General features: G+C 34.9%; 1 protein-coding gene across 1 annotated transcript in view; it reads right to left on the reverse strand.

Annotated features, from left to right (window-relative positions):
- LOC122813454 (E3 ubiquitin-protein ligase HECTD3-like) overlaps positions 1 to 21,479 on the reverse strand; it is a 699,643-nt gene that overhangs the window by 147,135 nt on the left and 531,029 nt on the right. Inside the window, exon 15 of the mRNA XM_044085769.1 lies at positions 6,207 to 6,296. Coding sequence (XP_043941704.1) covers positions 6,207 to 6,296 — 90 coding nt within the window. The remainder of the gene's footprint in view (positions 1 to 6,206; positions 6,297 to 21,479) is intronic.

The following is a 21,479-nucleotide window of genomic DNA, read 5'->3' on the forward strand; positions in this document are numbered from 1 at the left end:
TTTGCATTCAACAGCAGAAAAGTTTTATTTTTTTTCTTTATAGTTTCTATGTGTCCCTTTACATTGCAGCTAAAACTAAAAGGTCCCTGGAAAGGGGAGTTCATGAATGATGCCTTGGTAGCCTCAGCAAAATCTATAAGCCTGAGCCAGGCATGATGGCAGATCACAATGCCAGATCCTGCTGTTCTGGACAAATTTTCTGCAGCAGTGTATGTGACTCTTATCATAAGGCTTGAATCTGATTATTGCTGTCTGGTCCATCAAATAAATGTACTAACAATTCACACATCTTATCTAAAGTCTCATTGGAACATTAATACAAGTGCCAGATAATTTAGTGCCCTCAATGAGAAAGATGAGGATATGTAAAAGCACTCCCCAAGGTGGTATATCACACTGAACTTCTCATATATGGAACAGATCATGGGGCTTTGAGGAGTGGAAGCCACTTTAAAGCCAGATGCTACAACAAGAATGCCTGCTTTGGTACTCTCTGACCAAAATTTAAATTTTGTGGGTACCTAGAGGATCCGGTCAGCTTTCTTGAGTACTGGAGCGATCATATATGTTTTTTCGTATGATAAGTTATGGTCACCTTGAACATGTTCACTAATTGGGGACCATCCAAAAGGACTACCCAGTTGACCAAAAAGACATCTGTGGTGTCCTTTGCATGGAGGTCATAGGGTCACTTGGCTATCCCTCCTCTTTCTCATTTTTTAACAGTCCAAACTGGAGGCCTTTTGGAAAGATGCTGAGAAATCTCTGCCTTCCCCCTCATTAATACACAGAGTACAATGATTCAGAATAAAGTCTGCAAGGCTCCTCTTGCATGTTAACTTCCTTGTCATCTTCAGAAGAAAGAGGAGTCCAAAGAGAAGGAAGATGCTTATTTAGTGTTCAATCCGGTAGATGAATGCTACAAAGGGCTTTGGGCCTCTGTACTGCTATATGACAACTGTCAGGGCAGAGGTTTCCTCAAAATACTTCTGTGTCATTGTAATCGGTATTAACATCAGACCAGGATGGATGTGGGGAGTGCCAAATGTAATGTAGTTTGAAAGCTTTGCCTCAAGATCGATGTTGATGACTGACTCAGTATTAAGAACTCCAACACTGATTGCTGTGTGACCTGGCACACTGAATGTGTAGCATCAACTCCAGTACCAAACCTGAATCCAACCATCAAGGCCAAGAAGTCCACTGATATCAGCAATGATGATATTGAAACTACTGATGCAGCAGGGAGACTCAAGAGTGGAAACATCAATGCCAAGACATATAATGCTGACAAAAACAACACAGTACTGAGCACCAAAAAGTGGCTCCAGCATTGATATTAATGTTGTAATACACAGGCAAGGCTGGCAACCTTTAAACCAGTGTGAATAACTAGTGAGGAGATGCTTGATGATCTAAACTCAAGAAAAAAAGAAGAGTTGAGTCACCATTAGCCTTAGCAAAACCAGCTGGGAAAGGGGCGACATAAAGTCTTTTTTTTAAAAGGACCACTGTAAAACTGCTGTACTCAAACTTTTGATAGACAGGAAAGGGGGAAACTCTCTGTGAAGCAGGTCTAGGATGCATATTTTCACAAATTTTCTTATAAGCTAGGCTCATTAAACGTTAACACTTTTTCAGTTGACTAGTTGGTAAATTTTGATTCAACGACCTTTAAAATGATCATCTCTATGCTGTCATCTATCTTTTCAGAAGTACAGAGAGAAGCTGGACAGGAAGGTTGCAGTTGAGGTTTGGGATCTTAAGGGGATCTGGCATTTTATGGGGCTAAGTTGTATAAGAAATGCTGTTAACAACTTCAGATCCAAGGATGCGGATAGCTCAGCTGTATCATAAGCCAACAATGACATCTTTCACTTATACAGTTTCAGATGATTTTTCCTATTTCATAAGAGAGTAGATGTGAGTTTTCTGTATGTACTATACTTGAAGGTATTATTCATTTCTACCAAACATAATAAGGAATGATCATCCTTGTCTTGGAGGTGAGATTTTACTTCTGTAACCACAATTACTGAATAAAGACTGCTTTTTCTAACAAGAAAATGAGCAAAAACCCAGCCATTAAGAAAAACAAAAAGCAGCCAACAACTATTTCATAGCAAAAAGCTTCTGTTATTTTAACTTAATATTTCAGGAAAAGCTTAGGCATCTAAAAATGAATGTAGGATTCCAGGAGTATGACCGAAAGATATAGGTAAGAATAAGATATTTGTAATTTTCTGGAGTGCACTTGATAGAATGAGAGACAGTTGTTTCACATTTTTCTGACAGTGATCTCCCTGCTACCTTTCTCCATCCCCTTTCCTGGCTACCAAAACAACTACTGATCTGTAGCTGAACTTGAGCAATATACAGGCGTCAAATGTACATAATGAGCTAGCTATACACTTTTTGGAGTGCATCAGGTCCCTGCTACTCCACAAAGTCATACATAAATTGCCTCAGTCATCAGCAGAGAGGTAAACTGAATTCTCTGCTATAGCTTTTCATTTCATAGACTATATTTCTGAACTACAAAAGTAATTTGTGTTGTTATACCCAGTGCAAGTTCCATTGTGAAATATATTAAATGTTCATGTATCCTGAGCAGACTGGAGGCAAACCAGAAGGAAAACATTACCCTTCTGCACCTTTGGGTAGTCCAGATAGTTATAGGTTATTTTAATTTTTCGTTTTTTGCAAAAATAACTTTATTAAGCACATCATCATTTACAACATCATGCAACAATATCTACCTTGAAACAGCATGTAAAATAATCATATTAATAACATTAGCAACAATCAATGTAAAATTACCTTACAATCATTGCACAGTCTTGTTTTGACTTATATTTGTCTTAAACCATGGTGCTGAACTCAACTTATTCTAATCAATGGTATAGTTTAGCATACTATACTGTCTGGAACAATGTTATTGTCTAGTTTGTACTATCAGCTGCTGAGAAAATCATTACTTCTAAAGGTAGTGCAAATATTCTGACCTTCATGTTTTTGTGGCCACTGAAACAACTTTCAAGCCGAGTATAACAAATGTATTCATCCTAGGTCCACTTCATCCTCCCTAGCCCACTTGTTCAATGTTTACTTCATCTGCCAATCATAAACCAAATAAAATAAAATCTCAGCTGTTACCATCCAGATGAATCTTTTAACGACTCACTGCTGATGTGCACTGCAAACTGGCAACATTCAACCACTTCATATAATACAAGCTGAATGAGCACAAATAATTTCCTCTGGCTTCCTTATCTTATTGGTGCTTCCTGTTTAACATTGTAAACCCCTCATTCAGCACACAGACAATAAAATACATAGATAGTGGAAAAAGGTCACCTTATCCATGAAACTTACTATATTCTTTCCTTTTCCTATTTACTTAAGCAGAAAACCCTTTAGAATAGGCAATGCCCTTTCTTTGCCATACCATATTTTCTGAAGTTAAAAGCCTGTATAGGCCTAAACCAAACATGCTTGCCAATTAAAAACAGACTTCTTCATCCTGCCTCTTAATAACATTACTTTTAAGAAATTATATCAGCTCTCTATAGATAAACCTGTTCGTTTAGCTCTCCCTGCAAAGAGTCATCCCCATTGTATCACACTACTTCATAACTTTTTTTTAAATATCACTCATTTATCAACCAGTTCCACTCTTGGATATAGCCAGCCAATGTGCCGTTGTACTTATCTGAGAAGTTGCTTGGCCTGCCTATCAGAATAATCAAGAGAACAGCAGGACGACCCTTTATAATCTATTAGTTTCCTTTTATGGAAGATCATCAACAGTTTCCATCTTGCATAATAATGCGGCCTTCCTAATTTCTGTTAAAAAATAAAAGCTTTAAACACAACTGGTATCAGCACATAGCTCCAATAACTAATCTAGTAATCATTTCAATATTACTAAACATTCTGTGCATTCATATATTCACAAATATATCTGAAGAGACCCCCCCTTCAGAAGAAGTCCATTAAATGTATTTCTTTAATCTTCAAAGTATGCTGAGTTATAGCTCCATGACATCTTTTTCTTGGGTCTATATTATGTGATTGAGGAGTCTCATCTTCGAACACATAATAATCGACAAATATACAGCGAATGCTGCAAACCATGAATGGCCACATCCGCAAATTTTTTCCTCGGGGAAAAAAAATTCACGTGGTCGTAAAATAAAAAACAAACTTTAAAACACTAATCAAGTGGAGGGCTGTGCCCCCCACACACCCCCTAACTAAATATACCAACTCTGAGATCACTCTACATTGAAGAAAAGGGCAATTACTGATAACGGCCAATTGAAGTTTTCCCGAGGAAAAAATCCACAGACGTGGCCATTCCCGGTTTACAGCGAGACTCTTTGATCACATAATAGACTCCTTTTTCTTAGATAAGATTCACATCAGCTGCAACTGTGATTGCTATTTTGGACTTCATATTGTTCCAGTTATGGTCTGTGGCATTTTCTTTTTTTCTTTCTTTCTTGGTAAATGTTGCCCTTGTGACCACTGGTCATTAGCCCTCCTCAGCCATTCGATCATCCATTTCTTCTCCTACTATCTCCAGGCTGCTTGAGACCAGCTGGACCTTGTGAGTAGAATATATGGTCTTCACTAGAAATTAGGCTACTAGCAACTCTCCTTCTTTAGTAGCCCATGGCTTAGGGGCAAATGCTAAAAAGGAGACTATCATCCAGGAACCCATAAAGGGCAACCCCAGTCTACATGTTGGTCACCAAGGTAGCCTGGCATTTGTGATCTCTAAGGCATATACATGCTCCTGTGCATCTATGAGATGCAGTTAACTGTTAGATGCACAGCTTGGTGGAGCTGGAGGACACTCCATCAGATTACTGCTAGCTGTGTCACTTGCCGCTGCAAGGCAATAGCAATGCAGCACATCAGGCTTCCTCCATCCCACCAGAGGGACAAAGGCTGACTCGGCAGATTAAGTCTTTTCATCTCAGCTGCATTTGTGGAATGGCCATTCTTTGTGATGCTCCTTTATTATGTGAATACTTTTTCTAAATCCCTATGTCTTAGACTTTTCATTCCCTGTACTGAATGTCTAAAAGTTTTAATAGCGAGTGATTTGTAACTTTTAATACCATGTCTCTGTAGGTCATATAGCTATTGGCTTAACTTCGCACTTCCAGACCACTCATTTTAAATGTATGCAGCAATTCTCTCTTGTTGTGACAATATTATGACCTAGCTAAAATGTGGGCTGCTGACCATATCAGTTAGTGTATATATGACACAGTACTCCTTCACAAACTTCCAAACCTATGTGACTTTAATGATAGAAATTTTATTTTCTCATCTGTCAGTCAAATTAAATAATTTATTGTGGTATGCATTTTCAGAATTTCACAAATACAAGTTTTGAGATATAAACATTGGATCAGGTGACCCTTTTTTGTAAGTTTATTTCTCCCACTCATGTTACAACAATCTAGCCTTTGCACTTGCAGTTGCATTAATAAAGAAGGACAGCCTGCACAATATATTTCCAGGATATATTCCATGCCTTTTCTTCATTGGACAGTATACATCTTAACTGCCCAGATTTTCACAGAATTTCCAGATTTTTGCCTCATATTTTCAGTCTTTTTCTCATACAATTTTTGGTTTTCTGCCACATTACTGAGGACTGAAGTCATTAAATAACAACATACATTTGAGTTTCAGACTATACATCTGTCATAAAATGCATGTTAACCAAATTCTGTTATTCTAGCAAATTTCTAAGTTCATAAGAGCAATATTTTAAATATACCTCTATTTTGGGGCCTTTGTCCTGCCATTATTTTAGGCTTTGTCCACATATCTTGTGCTAATAGGCTGAGAGGTATGCTGGACAGCCAACAGCTCAAAATCTACTATAGAAACCAAATTAATTTTGTTAATATATTTTAGTACTGATAAGTCTATACACTGGATATGTCCTCTGGCTTTATGTTATCTCTGTACTTGTTGCAGAATTCTTGTTTAATCTAGACATGTTTGTCATGTTGCCCTGTCCTGCATTTTTTTCTGCAGTTTTGCTCTAATCCATACTTAAAAATCAAATAGGAAGGTAGTGCCATTCCCAGTTAACAAGAGTCAAATAATAAATAATATATCTTTTACATCTTATTGTTTTGTAAAGTCATTTGTTAATGGCTAATAGGAGTTCCACTTACCAGCATGGAATCCACTGCTGGGAAATCTCTTCTCCAGCTGACTGTTTCTCCTGAAAGCTGTTTCCAAATGATAGCAGGTAATGACAGGGCCTAGAAGAGACCAATGGTCAATCAGAGTACAAATTACAGCAAAGTGTTGCATCCATAGTGACTGCCATTTTTATTTCTGTTTGACAATTATAATATTTTGCATATTTCCTTAATAGTATGCAAGGCACTTAAGCAATTCAAATAGTGTTGACCATTAGTGAAAACAAATATGAATGCCTAGTGTCATCTGGTCATTTACAAAGTATGAAAAAAAAATCACATCATTACATTGATACAGTCATGTTACAACAGTATTTTCAAAAAGTTCAACTAATGGAAGTTTCATACTAAAGACAGTAGTATCTCACTAAAACTTGATGCCCCTCAAGAACACATATATTTAGAAACACAAATCACATTTAAAAACATGCTTTCTCCTGGGTAGCAGCTAGAAATACATGCAGAGATAGGATGAAGCTGTTTTGCATAGTATGCAGTCTTACATCAGCCGAGCAGGCAGCTGTTACATACTGCTGATACAAAAGTAGATTTTCAGTTCATTATATTTCCTAAATGAAGGGCTAATGCAGAAAGTAGTAACACCCAAGTTAGTAAAAGCCTAGCCTTAATTCTATGTCTTAAAACTTCACACACAGCAAGACAAAGATATATATATATATATATATATGTATGTATGTATGTATGGATCCCCTTCAGAAGCTCAAAGTTCCAAAAGTTTGAACTTCAAACGGCTGAGATCATAAGGTTGAAGTTTTGAAACTTTGAACGTTTTGAATGGAGATTGTCGTACAGCACAGACTGGGAGATTTACCATTTTCCTCACTGTAGTGCGATCTCGGAGTTGGTCTATTATTTAGCAGGGGGTGTGGGGGTGCAGAGGGGCTTGCTCCCCTGCAAAAATGTAAAACAAGGTATTATTTAGTCGTTTGCATATATATATATATATATATATATATATATATATATATATATATATATATATATACAAATGACTAAATAAATAAAATACATAAATACATAAAATATAAATAATATAGCACATAAAGTGAAAAATATACGTGTGAGTGTGTGTGTGTGTGTGTGTGTGTGTGTGTGTGTGTGTGTGTGTGTGTGTGTGTGTGTATATATATATATATATATATATATATATATATATATATATATATATATATATATATATATATATATATATATATATATATATATCTATAGGTCCCCTTCATATGAATGAACTTTCAAAAGTTCGGCTTTCATATGGCCGAGACCATATGATCGAACTTTTAAAAGTTCGACCATTCCTAACTGAGATCTTCATATAGTAAAAAATGGGAAGATTTTCCTTTTCTGCACAGTAGTGTGATCTCAGAGTTGGTATATATAAATAGCAGGGGGTGTAGAGGGTGCAGAGGGGCTTGACCCCTTCTAAAAATCTCATAGGTCATTTTTTTCTTTTTTTTAACTTTTTTATTTGATGTTCGAACTTTTCAAAAGGTCGATCACATGGTCTTGATAATATGAAAGTTGAACTTTTGAAAGTTCGATCATCTGAAGTAGACCCCCCCCACACCCCCCTACTTAAATATATCAACTCTGAGACCGCACTACAGTGCCGAAAATGGCAAAGTAACAAAGTGGCCAAGCAAATTCTTTCCCAGGGAAAGAATTTGCTTAAAAGCCACTTCGATATTTTGCCGTTTCAGGCTTTTGAGTTCGACCAAGACGCATTTGAAAGAATGGGTCTTCAGTCTTCTAATAGGGAACCTATATACATATACATATATATATATGTGTGTGTGTGTGTGTGTGTGTGTGTGTGTGTGTGTGTTTATATATATATCAGTTAGTGTATATATATGACAAAGTACTCCTTTACAAACTTCCAAATCTATGTGACTTTAATGATAGAAATTTTATTTTCTCATCTGTGAGTCAAATTAAATAATTTATTGTGGTATGCATTTTCAGAATTTCACAAATACAAGTTTCGAGATATAAACATTGGATCAGGTGACCCTTTTTTGCAAGTTTATTTCTCCCACTCATGTTACAACAATCTAGCCTTTGCACTTGCAGTTGCATTAATAAAGAAGGACAGCCTGCACAATACATTTCCAGGATATATTCCATGCCTTTTCTTCATTAGACAGTATACATCTTAACTGCCCAGATTTTCACAGAATGTCCAGATTTTTGCCTCATATTTTCAGTCTTTTTCTCATACAATTTTTGGTTTTCTGCCACATTACTGAGGACTGAAGTCACTAAATAACAACATACATTTGAGTTTCAGACTATACATCCATCATAAAATGCATGTTAACCAAATTCTGTTATTCTAGCAAATGTCTAAGTTCATAAGAGCAATATTTTAAATATACCTCTATTTTGGGGCCTTTGTCCTGCCATTATTTTAGGCTTTGTCCACATATCTTGTGCTAATAGGCTGAGAGGTATGCTGGACAGCCTACAGCTCAAAATCTACTATAGAAACCAAATTAATTTTGTTAATATATTTTAGTACTGATAAGTCTATACACTGGATATGTCCTCTGGCTTTATGTTATCTCTGTACTTGTTGCAGAATTCTTGTTTAATCTAGACATGTTTGTCATGTTGCCCTGTCCTGCATTTTTTCTGCAGTTTTGCTCTAATCCATACTTAAAAATCATAAAAATATATATGGATGTAGAATGTTTGCTCGAGTGAGCAAAAGTCCGAATCCAAAATAACCGAACACACTTTAATGAAAGTGCTTTTATCGAAACAATATACCCCCCTACTTTAATATTCTCCCTCCAAGACAGCACTACAGTGGGGAAAAGGGAAATTTCCCTTACCCACATCATAGTACAGGCTCGGCAACAGTCATACTTATGCGAAAGTGCCTTTTCAGTGAAAAGCACTTTCTCGTAAGTATGCCCGACTGTTTGGATTTTGGTCATTTGCTCACTCGAGCAAATGTCCTAGATCCACATGTATATATATATATATATATATATATATATATATATATATATATATATATATATATATATATATAGATTCACTCTATAATCTCGAAATAGTGAAAGGACGAATTTCAGTATCTCGAGATCATAAAGTTGAATCCACAAAACACTGGCAGCCCAAAACCACAAAACTTCAAATCATGAACACACACCATACACCACACCACACATACACCATAATACCCACACTACAAAAAAAAAAAACAACAAACATAACACTACACATATACAAACCTACACTACATATAAACAGGGGGGCAAGCACCCCTGCACCCCCCATGTGGGGGGCTGCGCACACCACACCCCCTACTTATATACACTAACTCCGAGATTGTACAAACAGAAAAAGACAGTAAACTCACACCCAGACATTCTACAGTCCCATACACACACACACACACACACACACGCACACACACACACACACACACACACACACACACACACACACACACACACACACACACACACACATACAAACACCACCACATCCAACACTTAAGCACTAATACTTTTACCTGCCTACCCTAACCCACATGTACAACTTACAAACACACTCACATACACTCAAACACCTTCCCAAAACCCTTACAAAACACTCACTCACCTTAAATTCTACCTAAATCCACACACTACACCGGACACCATCCGCACAATACACTACACGTCGCGTAATATAAAGCCATAACCGCAAATTTGACTTAGCCGGATTCGCGATTATGCACTTTCGCTATTTTGAAGATTCGACTTTATGGTCTCAAGATACTGAAATTCGACCTTTTCAGTATTTCAAGATTATAAAGTGAATCTATATATATATATATATATATATATATATATATATATATATATATATATATATATATATATATATATATATATATATATATATATATATATATATATATATATATATATATATATATATATATATATATATATATATGTATATATATACATATATATATATATATATATATATATATATATATATATATATATATATATATATGTGTGTGTGTGTGTGTGTGCGTGTGTGTATATATATATATATATATATATATATATATATATATATATATATATATATATATATATACATACATATACAGATCTATGTAAAGATAACGAATTACCATAACTTTGAGTTGCAAAATGGCAAGACAGAAATGACAAAAGTTTACATTCATGAACATCCAGATTGTCGTAGGTTTTCGCCACAAAAGCAGTCAGTTGGGCAATGAGGTGAACTTACCCTTTTCTCCACTGTAGTGCAATCTTGGAGTTGGTGTATTTAGTTGGGGGGGTGGGGAGTGCAGCCCCCTGCATAGGAGGGTAGGGGGGTGAAGCCCCACATTTGGGTGGGTTTTATTTGCTTCAGTTTGTTCGTTTTTTTTTTTCAAATTTAAATTTTTTTATTTTATTTCAATTTCATTTCACAGGCAGATAAAGTAAAATACAAAATACATTACTTATTGTGGACTACTAGTACATGTAAAAACATTTTGGTAACAAAATTACAAAAAGACAAAATGAAAGTATAATATGAAGTAGAGTACATATTAATAAACCTTGTTTCACATTGAGCTGCTATGATATTTGATATTGCTCAAATATACTAACTGCCTAACTGATGTTGAGAAACTAATGAAACATAAGTCAGTACTATCTATTAAAGAACTATTTACAGTATTTACACATATTTACATTGGGTTGTCACTCACTAAGGTATGGAAAGATGTGAATTTGAGTTAAAATGTACATGAGTTAGCGAACATCCGTATGTCTGGCACTCAGCTCATATCTACTGCTTGTGTATGTTTTATTCCGTCTCCGCTTGGTTTGATGAGGGACTAGAATTCAAATTGATTTGAATGTAGCAAGGGGTTAAGGATTATAATTTGGCTTAACTTAATCTATGATGGAATTTCTATAAGCTTTCCCCAGTAACTCCTGAAATAAGACAGTTTCTTTTTGCTCACAGTTTTTAACTTATTTGCCAGTACATATTTGATAGCTATATTTTTGAATTCTGACCAGGAAATTTTAGCTCTATCAATCCAATTTAGGGCAATGTAAGATTTAAGTAGTGTGCTAAGCGTTACTATAATGTGTTTGGCTTCTAATGTGTAGACATTGGGGAAAATATTTAAAATGGACATTTCCCATGATAAGGTGGATTTCATATAGCCCGATTTCTCCAATTTCACTCTCAGAGAGCACCATAGTTTATAGACAGTTTTACAGGACCAGAAAATATGTAGAGTATCAGCGATTTCATTGGGACAAATGGAGCAAAATGGTGAGGAGTTGGGGTTTATTTTATTTAAAAAAGATGGTGTATGATAAGCGTTGTTATTAATCATGATTTGAGTATATATGAGTTTTTTAAAGGGTGTGAGTTTTGTGGTTATGCGTATCGCAGCTAATTTTTGATCCATAGACATATTTACATTTTTGGTCCCCCAGTATTTTGAAAATAATAATTCATTGTGACTTTTAGCTCATGTGATTAGTTTGTAAGTGTTTGATAGCATTTTAGATTTTTGTAGTAGACAGGAAATAAGTTGTTGGTAAAGCTGAGTTTCTTGTATGGTTACCATTATTCCAGATGTTTTTAGATTGTCTAAATATAATATTTGTTTAATGATCAGGCGGTATTTGTTGCTTGCAGTTAATTGCTCAACAATGTGATCAATAGGTTTTTTTTTTTTATTTGGTAGAAATCCCATACTGTACAGTTTTTAATACATGGAAATTTTTCTAGATTTAACATATTATTATTTAATTTAAATTCAGGGTTCATGTGTATCGTTTGTGCCATAATTAGAGAGTTCCTTATATTTAAGGAGGAGAAAAGGAATTGAAAACTTGTTACTTTGTTGATTATTATTGGATGTATGTTAAGATTTCTTAGAATTTTACTGCTAAGGAAAGGGATAGCTTTGGGGTTAACAGTAGAGGTATTAAAATGTTGGTAATATATTTTTATCCATAGAGGGTACCAGGAATTATCAGATGAGTCGAATTGGGTCAGATGCACAATGTGATTGCCATTAGTAATGTGATAGTATATCTGAAAATCAGGTAGGGTCAGTCCTCCTTTTTCTTTGGGTAATGTTAGTTTTTTATAACTAATTCTGACGTTTTTCGAGTGCCATAGAAATTTACTCAGTGTAGTTTCCATTTTATGGAAGAAATTGTTTGTCACATGTTGACTAATGGCCTGGAATTGGAACAAGATTTTGGGAAGTATGTTCATTTTTATGACTGATGCTTTGGATAGTAGAGAGAGGTTAAATTTTTCCCATCTAGCCAGGTCCTTTTTTATTTTAACCCAAACTTTGTACAAATTTTCTTTTATCATTTCCTTGTGTGGATGAGAGAAGGTAACACCTAAATATTTCAGTGAGTATTCTATTTTGATTTTTGAGTCTGGAAAAAATATCTCCTTGTGATTGAGGGGATTTAGCGTGAAAATTTTAGATTTATTTATGTTCATAGCATAGTTTGAGACTGCGGAGAACTCGTCAACGGATTTTAGAATTTTTACCAAATCAATGGAGGGATGTTGAAAGTAAATGTTGAGGTCGTCCGCGTATGCTGTGTATTTAATTGGTATTTTTGAGATATATATAGAGTGGTTGAATGTTTTTTGACTCAATTTTAACAGCAGAGCTTCTAAGTAGATGTTGAAAAGATATGGGGATAGCGGGCAACCTTGTCTAGTTCCATTTATTATATGTATAGGACGTGAGGTCTTTTTGTTTATATATAGTGTAGTGGTGGCCCTATTATATAAGACTTTGATCATGTTTATGTATTCCTCGGGTAAAGCAAACCATTTTAATATATTGAACATGAAGTTTAAATTAACTCTATCAAAAGCTTTTTTGTGCGTCCACAGAGAGAGCGTACTTCGGGGAGGTGTCTTTGAGTGTCATATTTATTATTGCTTCCATTGTTAATGTATTGTCCCAGACTTGTCTTTTGTTCATAAAACCTAATTGTTCATCGGATGTGATATAAGAAATTACTTTATTCATTCTGTTGGCCAATATTAATGCTAGTATTTTTATTTCCACATTGATTAGTGTTATTGGGCGATAATCGCTGGTACCATTACCAGGTGTATTTGGTTTTGGGATAAAGATAATTTTGGAATTGTTAATGTATAGATCAGTGATTCCAGATTTTATTATGTGATTGTATACTTTGAGTAGGATTGGGGTTAAATGTTTCGTGAATGTTTTGTAAAATTCTGGCGTGTAGCCATCAGGGCCTGGTGACTTACCTGTTTTCAGTTTACTGATAGCTAGAGATATTTCTTCTTCAGTTATTGATGTTTTTAGAGTATTTATCTGTATGTCTGTATCTTTGGGAATTCCAGGTCAACTAAGAAATTATTAATTTCTGTTTCATTTTCCGTGGGGTGTGGGCCATATATCTCTTGATAAACTTTTTCAAATATTTTTATAATTTCCTCTTCAGAGTTGAATGGCTTACTTTTGTGTATAATCTGTTTTATTGTGGAAGAGGGGTGTTTTATGTTTATTATTCTGGCAAGGATTTTTGAGGGGGTTTGGGCCCATTCGGCATATTTATGTAGGAGTCTAATATCGGTAAAAGAGAGGTGATTCATTTGGGTTTCTTGTATTTGTTTTTGTACCGAGATTATTTGTTTCTCTAGATCCGGGTCATGTTTGATTTGCATTTGTAACTCCAGCTTTTTTAGTTTAGATTCTAGATTTTCCATATGAGATTAAGCTTGTCTTTTAATGTTTGATGCTTTTTGTATTAGTACGCCTCTAATTGTTGCTTTGGTTGCTGCCCATTGCACGTCTAAGGGGATATTTGTTGCTTCTAAGTTATTGTTAGATTGTGTAAGGATTTCTTTTATTTCCTGAGATAAAGCCTTGTTTTTTAAAAGGTTCTGGTTCAGGGACCAATTTATTCTATACTATTTGTCCATGCTTGGTTTGTTTACATTTATTGCTAGTCTGATTTTTGTGAGGTCAGACACGGTTCTTGGATCTTTTTGAAACTTGATCTCAAATTTTTTGAAGTACGTTGAGATTAGGAAGAAATCAATTCTGGACCAGGTTTTATGAGGGGTTGAGAAGAACGTAAATTTACTGGTTCCGTATTCATGTCTGAAGATTTCAAAGGGATCAAATAGGTTGAAGTCTTCAATTAGATCGTTAATGAGATTTGTTAGATTGGAGGATTGTTTATTTTGTTTACTTGTTCTATCTAGTTCAGGTCTAGTAGTCATATTCCAATCTCCTCCTATTAGGTATATATGTTTTGGATATTTATCCAGGATTGAGTATACATCATAAATGAACTCATTCTGGTACATACATGGACTGTATACATTCAGTATTAATATGTTCCTATTGAAAGGAGGGAAAGAGCACTCTAGATAACACCACCTGCCATTATGGTCGTGATCACTTGCTTTTATAATACCCTTAAAAGAATTCTTAACTATTATTGCTACCCCTTTAGATGCAGTTTCGCTTCCAGCGGCTATGATTGATTTTATCCATTTCTTTTTTGCTTCTTTTTCCCATTGAGCTATATTCATATGTGTTTCCTGAAAAAGCATTACGTCTGCTTCTGATTTGTACATTAAATGTAAGACTAACTTTCTTTTCTTAATGTTCTGGAGACCTTTAACATTCCGTGATTCCAGGATTATCATTTTGTCATTATTGCCATTTTATTACCTTTTTAATTTGAGTGTTCTTGCAGCATACAAAATGTATCTTAATGTTGCTGTGCGAGTTATATGTGTGTTTTTATATATATAATGGAGAGTATTATGAGAGACTATTGAGGTTGTATGAGTTAATGAGTGACAGCCCACCCCCTGCAGACCCCCCCCGTGCCTATCCACGAAACAACTTTCGCCTGTAAGAGGTACTAGGAAAAAATATATCATCCTAACTATTTTACAAATGTTAATTGTTATTCTAAGATCCATCAGACATTAGCATGAAACTATCTTCCCTGCCTGCTTTGGTTATCGTATATTATTTTATTTTATGCTAGAGCTATAGGTTCGGTAAGAGTGAGGAAAAGAAAAAAGTTTGTACAGCTTGAAGAATGGTGCCTAGACCACTTGATCAGTAAGGCATTGTAGGAGAGATTTCTGTTTAGATATTCCATCCTATCTTGTTCAGTCTATTATAACTTAGCAGTTTTTAGGTGATTTGGAGTGTCAACTCTTATATCTTAAATACTACTTTTCCCGACTTCTCACTGCTTCGTGTCTTCATTGTTTGTTTGTTTTTTATCCTTGAGGCCAAGTATACCAAGTCGTAATGTCATAAAACTCCTTAAGATACCCTGTATCAGCAAGTGTCCTTTCAGAGCATCATGTGCTGTCAGATAAACTATTTACAACTGTTGTTTTAATATGGCTCGTCGGAGTTTGGTTTGCCACCTTTAATTATATTTTCGGGGGCTTAGTCTCATCAAGCTATGAGGATGCTTTTGCCTTCACATTGTATTATGAGCGGAATGAGGTCTTATTCTAAGTGCCAGAGTCAATTTTTATTCCTGTGTTTTAGATGATGTGAGATTGTATACTCATCTCATCAAACAGACTATGTGTTACCCAGGTATTATGAACTTGTAGATGGGTGTGAGGTTTCCTTAGTGAGGCTAATTGTTGGGTCTTTAAGTTCAAGAGGAATCTATTGAAGTTCGTTAGAAATTGTATATGTTGCTCTTTAATCTTAGAGCCCATGGGAATAGGCTGCTTTTATTTATTGGAGTGACTACATTTATGCTAAAATCATATCCCATGAATAAAGGGTAGTTTCAATGATCAGGGAAAAAGTGAGGACTGTTTGCCAAGATCACTTTCAACAAACCAAGTTAACAATCTTGTTTTTGCTGGGGGGGGAGGCTACCTGCATCTCTCTCAGTTGGGGAATTAAGCCCCCACCTTTAAATATATCAAATCCAAGGTTTCATAACAGTGGAGGAAAAAAAAGACTGCACTGTTGGCTAATGTAATGTATTTTCGGTTATTTTATTGGTTTACATATGCTGCTCAGCGCGAAAGCCCCATGAGATTAATCTATGAAAGTAACATGTCGATGTACCCTGGGAAATCCAAATGGAATCAGCAGAAGATGTAAGCTTTGATTCACGTAGCACCCATAACAAATTCTGTGCTATTGCCTATTAAAATTGTTGTAAGCAGCAAAGGCATATTTGCAAAAACTCAATAAGAGATTTTTAAGGGGCCCAATGACATTTAACAGCGGATGTGAAAAATATATTTTGCTTTTTGCTAGACTTCCGCATAAAGGTACAAACTAATGATGCTGATGTTAAACCAAAAAGTTAAAATTAGAACCCAGACCAGCTAATTATAGCAAAAATGCTTTCCAGTTCATTAGCTGCTGAGCAAAATGTGCCAGACCATTACTTCAAAATATACTGGGAAACTCTGCATGCTTTCACTAAATAAAAAGTGGTAATGCAACTATCAGTTGTCTCCACCTGTCAGAAAAAAAAAAAAAAAAAAACTTTCATCAGATTTTGTTTCAATAATGTGCACAGTACCTCACTATATTCTCAGTTATGACAAGATTTGACACATCTGAGTTAGGTAATCTGATAAATTATGTTGTATTTTTCAGACTGTCACATCAAATAACGTTGATCTCTAGTATATGTGCGAGTTGACAGGTTTCACAAATTCTGAAATAAGCTAGTTGCTAACATTATATAAAGAGGAACGTCCAATCAATCAGTTGATACTTAGTTAAACATTGCAGTTAGATGTTTCAAGATGATTTATCACCATGAAACTGCTACCTAAACTTCTCAATTAAGAAATATTACTGAGCAAAAAAAAAAAAAAAAAAACAGTTTGTTTTTTTAAGTTTTGTTTGCCGACTGTTTACATACCAGGGAAATTGTACGATGATCATTTGTGAATATAAATCTTTGTTGTTTCCGGCTTGCCATTTTGCAACTTGACATTATGGTAATTTGACATAGATCCATATATATATATATATATATATATATACATATATATATATATATATATATATATATATATATATATATATATATATATATATATATATATATATATATATATATATATATATATATATATATATATATATATATATATATATATATATATATATATGTATATATATATATATATATATATATATATAACAAAATGTACTACAGAGAAAACAGGACCAAATCAGAAAGATCCTGTCAAAATCAAGTGCCATCTGCAAAATATACATATATTTTATTTTATTTTTATTTATTTGATTTTGAATATAACAGGGTAAAGCAGTGATCTCACTGGTCACATTCAGTTTCAGCCCAGGGAAAACACAACCGATACATGACATTAAATAGAGAGTGAATGACAAAATGCAATAAATGCATACATTATATACAAAGTGAATATCATAGTTGGCTTGAGGGTATAAAGGCAATAGATAATTGCCAGTGTATACACAGTAACTGAAAAAACACAGTATATAAATAAATAAATATATATATATATATATATATATATATATATATATATATATGTGTGCATAATATATAGAGTAGCATCATATCTGGCATGCTGAAAGAATCACAATGAAAACTAGAGTCAGAGCAAGGTATGTAGATGGAAGAAGATAATGAAATGATACGTTATATCACCAAGGAGACAGTAGTTGCATTTTCCTAAAGTCTTGACATGTTTTTTTATCTGTGCATAGAAAATGGTCTAAGAAGAAATATCATTTAAAAAGAAGGAAGAGATTCCCACAGTTTGGAACTGTAGCCTGAGAAAACATGATTTGTGCAAGGAAGCCCAGTTTGGGTGTTTGGAGGAGAGAGCATTAGTGGTTAAGGTTTCTAAAGTTGTATATTGGTGCATCTCTGTAAAGTTTAAATAGTTGAGAAGCAAATAGAAAATCAGAGACTTGTTTCACGGGTAGCTTTTTCAATGATTTTCCAGTGGTGTTCATTTCTTGTGGAGAGAGTGATGACTCTGCAAATAGCATTTGAAGTGGACTGAATGATGGTTATATTTCTTTTAGAAGCTGCGATAATAGGTGGAAACAATATTCTGTTTGTATCAGCAATGTACCTTTACCTGGATAAAAAAGGAGATCCTATTAGCCTACAATAGAACAGAGTTGATTGTATGTGTGTGTGTGTGTGTGTGTGTGTGTGTGTGTGTGTGTGTGTGTGTGTGTGTGTGTGTGTGTGTCTGTGTGTGTGTGTGTGTGTGTCTGTGTGTGTGTGTGTAGTTCAGGTGGAGTTGGAAATTTGGGAAGGGGTCCAAACAAACCACTAGGCATTTGAATGAAGTTACATTTTCAATAGTGTTATTAACATGACCAAGGATTTGTAGAGGCCTGGAGATAGAAGTGAGCTTTTGCCTAGTGCCCAAAAGCAGTTTTTGTTTTAGAGGAGTTTAGTAATAATTGTTTATCATTTATCCATTGATTAAGGGTATGATAATAAGTCTGACATTCAAGTTCTAGAGAAGAGAAAAGACAGAATGGAGCAGAATAGGACCTTGTCATCAGCATAAAGCAGGAGTGGAAAATGAGGTAAGTAAAAAATAGGTTTGTTATGTAGATAAATTAAAACAGAGGTGCCAGAATGGGTGTACTTCTAAAATTTGAAGTTTCAAAATTTCAAATTTCTTATGGTTGAGACCATTAGATCAAAGTTTTGAAACTTTGAAATGTAAAAAAAAGTATATGTATATAAACAAAAAATCTTTTTTTTTTTATGTTTTATCCCCCATCCCCCTGCTAATTAAATATACCAACTGCGAGATCACACCACAGAGAGGAAAATGGTAAATATACCATTCCACTCTGTACAGCGATCTCCATTTAAATGGTTTGAAATTTCAAAACTTTGATCTTATGTTCTTGGCCATAAGAAATTCAAAGTTTTGAAACTTTGAAATTGAGAAATAGACCTACCAGAAGAGATCATTGAGGGACACCTTTCTGCAGAGGTACTGATGTAGAGGTTGATCAATTGAAATTTACTAAGGAGTGGCGGTTAGTGAGGTGGCTTTTGAACCATGGCAGTGTATCATCATAAATGCCTATTTCCTATTTCAGTGAGATGGTTTAGGAGAACTGAGAGATCAAAGGCTCTGGTGAGGTCAATAAAAATTACTCTAGTAATTAGGCCTTTGTCTATTTCAAGAAAAAAATGCTGTCACTGAGTGTCCACATAGCCGTGAATGTACTGCAATCAAACCAAAATCCATATGGCTTTTGAGAGAGAACGTGGAATTGGCTTATGTATTGAGTGAGTTGCAAATAAAGTAACTTTTTCTAGAATCTTTCCTGCGGTAGGGAGAATAGAAATGGACCATAGGTCTGATGGATTGGAAGGACAGAGTTTCTTAGGGAGAGATTTTACAATGGTAAATAAACCACGGGTGAAGGTTGTCAGTACCAAGGGGCTATCAAGTTTAATCTGTTCAAGCAGAGGGTAATTGTTCTTGGATGTGATAGTTCTGCAGTAGAACATAGGGATGTATGGAGAAGGGGTGGGAGTGTCAAATGTAGTTTGGGATAGATAAAGGGCTGGGAAGATTACTAAAATGAGAAAGGAAATCAGAGGCAGAAAGTTGAGAGGGCATGGAATTCTTGGAGGGAAGGCTCTTCTGCCCTCAAAGATGGTTGACTTCTTTCCAAATGTTTGTGGGTGAATTTATTAGTGAGTTTTGGTATGATTTCAAGTGACTTTTATGATGATGAACAGCTTGCTTGTCAAGGTTGCATAGCTGGGTGTGATGCTCTCTGTTTATTGTAGTAGGAAGTGCTTTCTAAGAATGCCATGCCTTGTCTCAGTGTTGTAAATTAATTTTCACATTGCTTCCACTGCCATGCAGCATGAGGAGGGAATGCACTCCTGAGTGTGCCATCCTTTGGATGAGATGAAAAACCAAGATTCCCATCTGTTTCAATTGGTGGTAACTCATGTGGATGCAAAAGATCCCACTGTATATATCAAAAGAAGCAAGGGAAATTCCACAACCCCTGGTCAAATTTCCCCTTGTAGTGTGAATACCACCTCAGACAGCTCCTGAAAATAGCTTAGTGGGAATTACCTGGTCAACAAAGAATAACTAAAAATGTTCTCATTTTATATATTCATAGTTTTATATATATATATATATATATATATATATATATATATATATATAAAATAGTCCAAAGGTGCTTTCAGTCAGTTTCTTTCTTTCTGGATTCCTAGTGGAAAATGTCCAACCTTCTTCAGGTAGTAATGGAATGTCTTATCCTTTGCTGTAGCAGAAAACCTGGAACCTCTGGTCCAGCTGCAATCTCCGCATGCATCAATAGGGCAACTTCTCTGACTAGCATGGCCATAGCCCTGTTTTTATACAAGATTTTAATGGAATAACTGTCAATTAACAATAATTGCTGTTGGTGTCTCTCTAGCTAATAATAAAGTGTACCCATCTGTCTCAATGAAAAAATACTATTTTAAACTGTTTATGCAAAACTCTGTTTCCAACAATTGCTATATACAGTTTTTCACTTCACTTCACTTCTACATATCATACAGCATAGGTATCAAACTGCACTATATTTGCTCCCTACACCCACACAGTCTGAAAGCTTTGGTTTTAGGCCTACTAGATGGGTTTGTGATTCCTAGAAAGGCCATCTGTATTGTGGTGGGTCAAGCCTGATCCATGTTTTACAGTAAATTTGAATGGTTAAAAGGAAAGCATTTACCAACAAAGTTTAATATTGCTGTTTCTGTGTATATAGCCACATAAGTAGAGCATGGCTTGTGACTGATGCAAAGTCTCTGCCAAGGAGATAATGTTTCTGTGGTGAGAGCAACCACTTGATTTCCAAAAACTGCTTTTTCAGTACTGGAATATTTGACCTTTGCTCTAATAATCTATGACTAAAAAAGCATATTCCTTTTCCCCTCAAAGTCTGTAAAACCACTGCCCTGTCTACACCAGTGATATATTAGTATAAACCATGAAGGATTTACTGAAAAATGGAGATGTAAAAAAGGTTCTAAACATAATGTATTATTCAAATATTTCAAAGTAAAAAGTGATCATTGTACTTTAAGGACCATTTTCCTCTTTGTTAAATCTGTAAGATTAAAAATGGAGGACACATTTCTGATTCATCATTAT

This window comes from Protopterus annectens, chromosome 10.part0 (assembly GCF_019279795.1).
Source record: "Protopterus annectens isolate FY-2018-M chromosome 10.part0, PAN1.0, whole genome shotgun sequence".
NCBI lineage: Eukaryota > Metazoa > Chordata > Ceratodontiformes > Protopteridae > Protopterus > Protopterus annectens.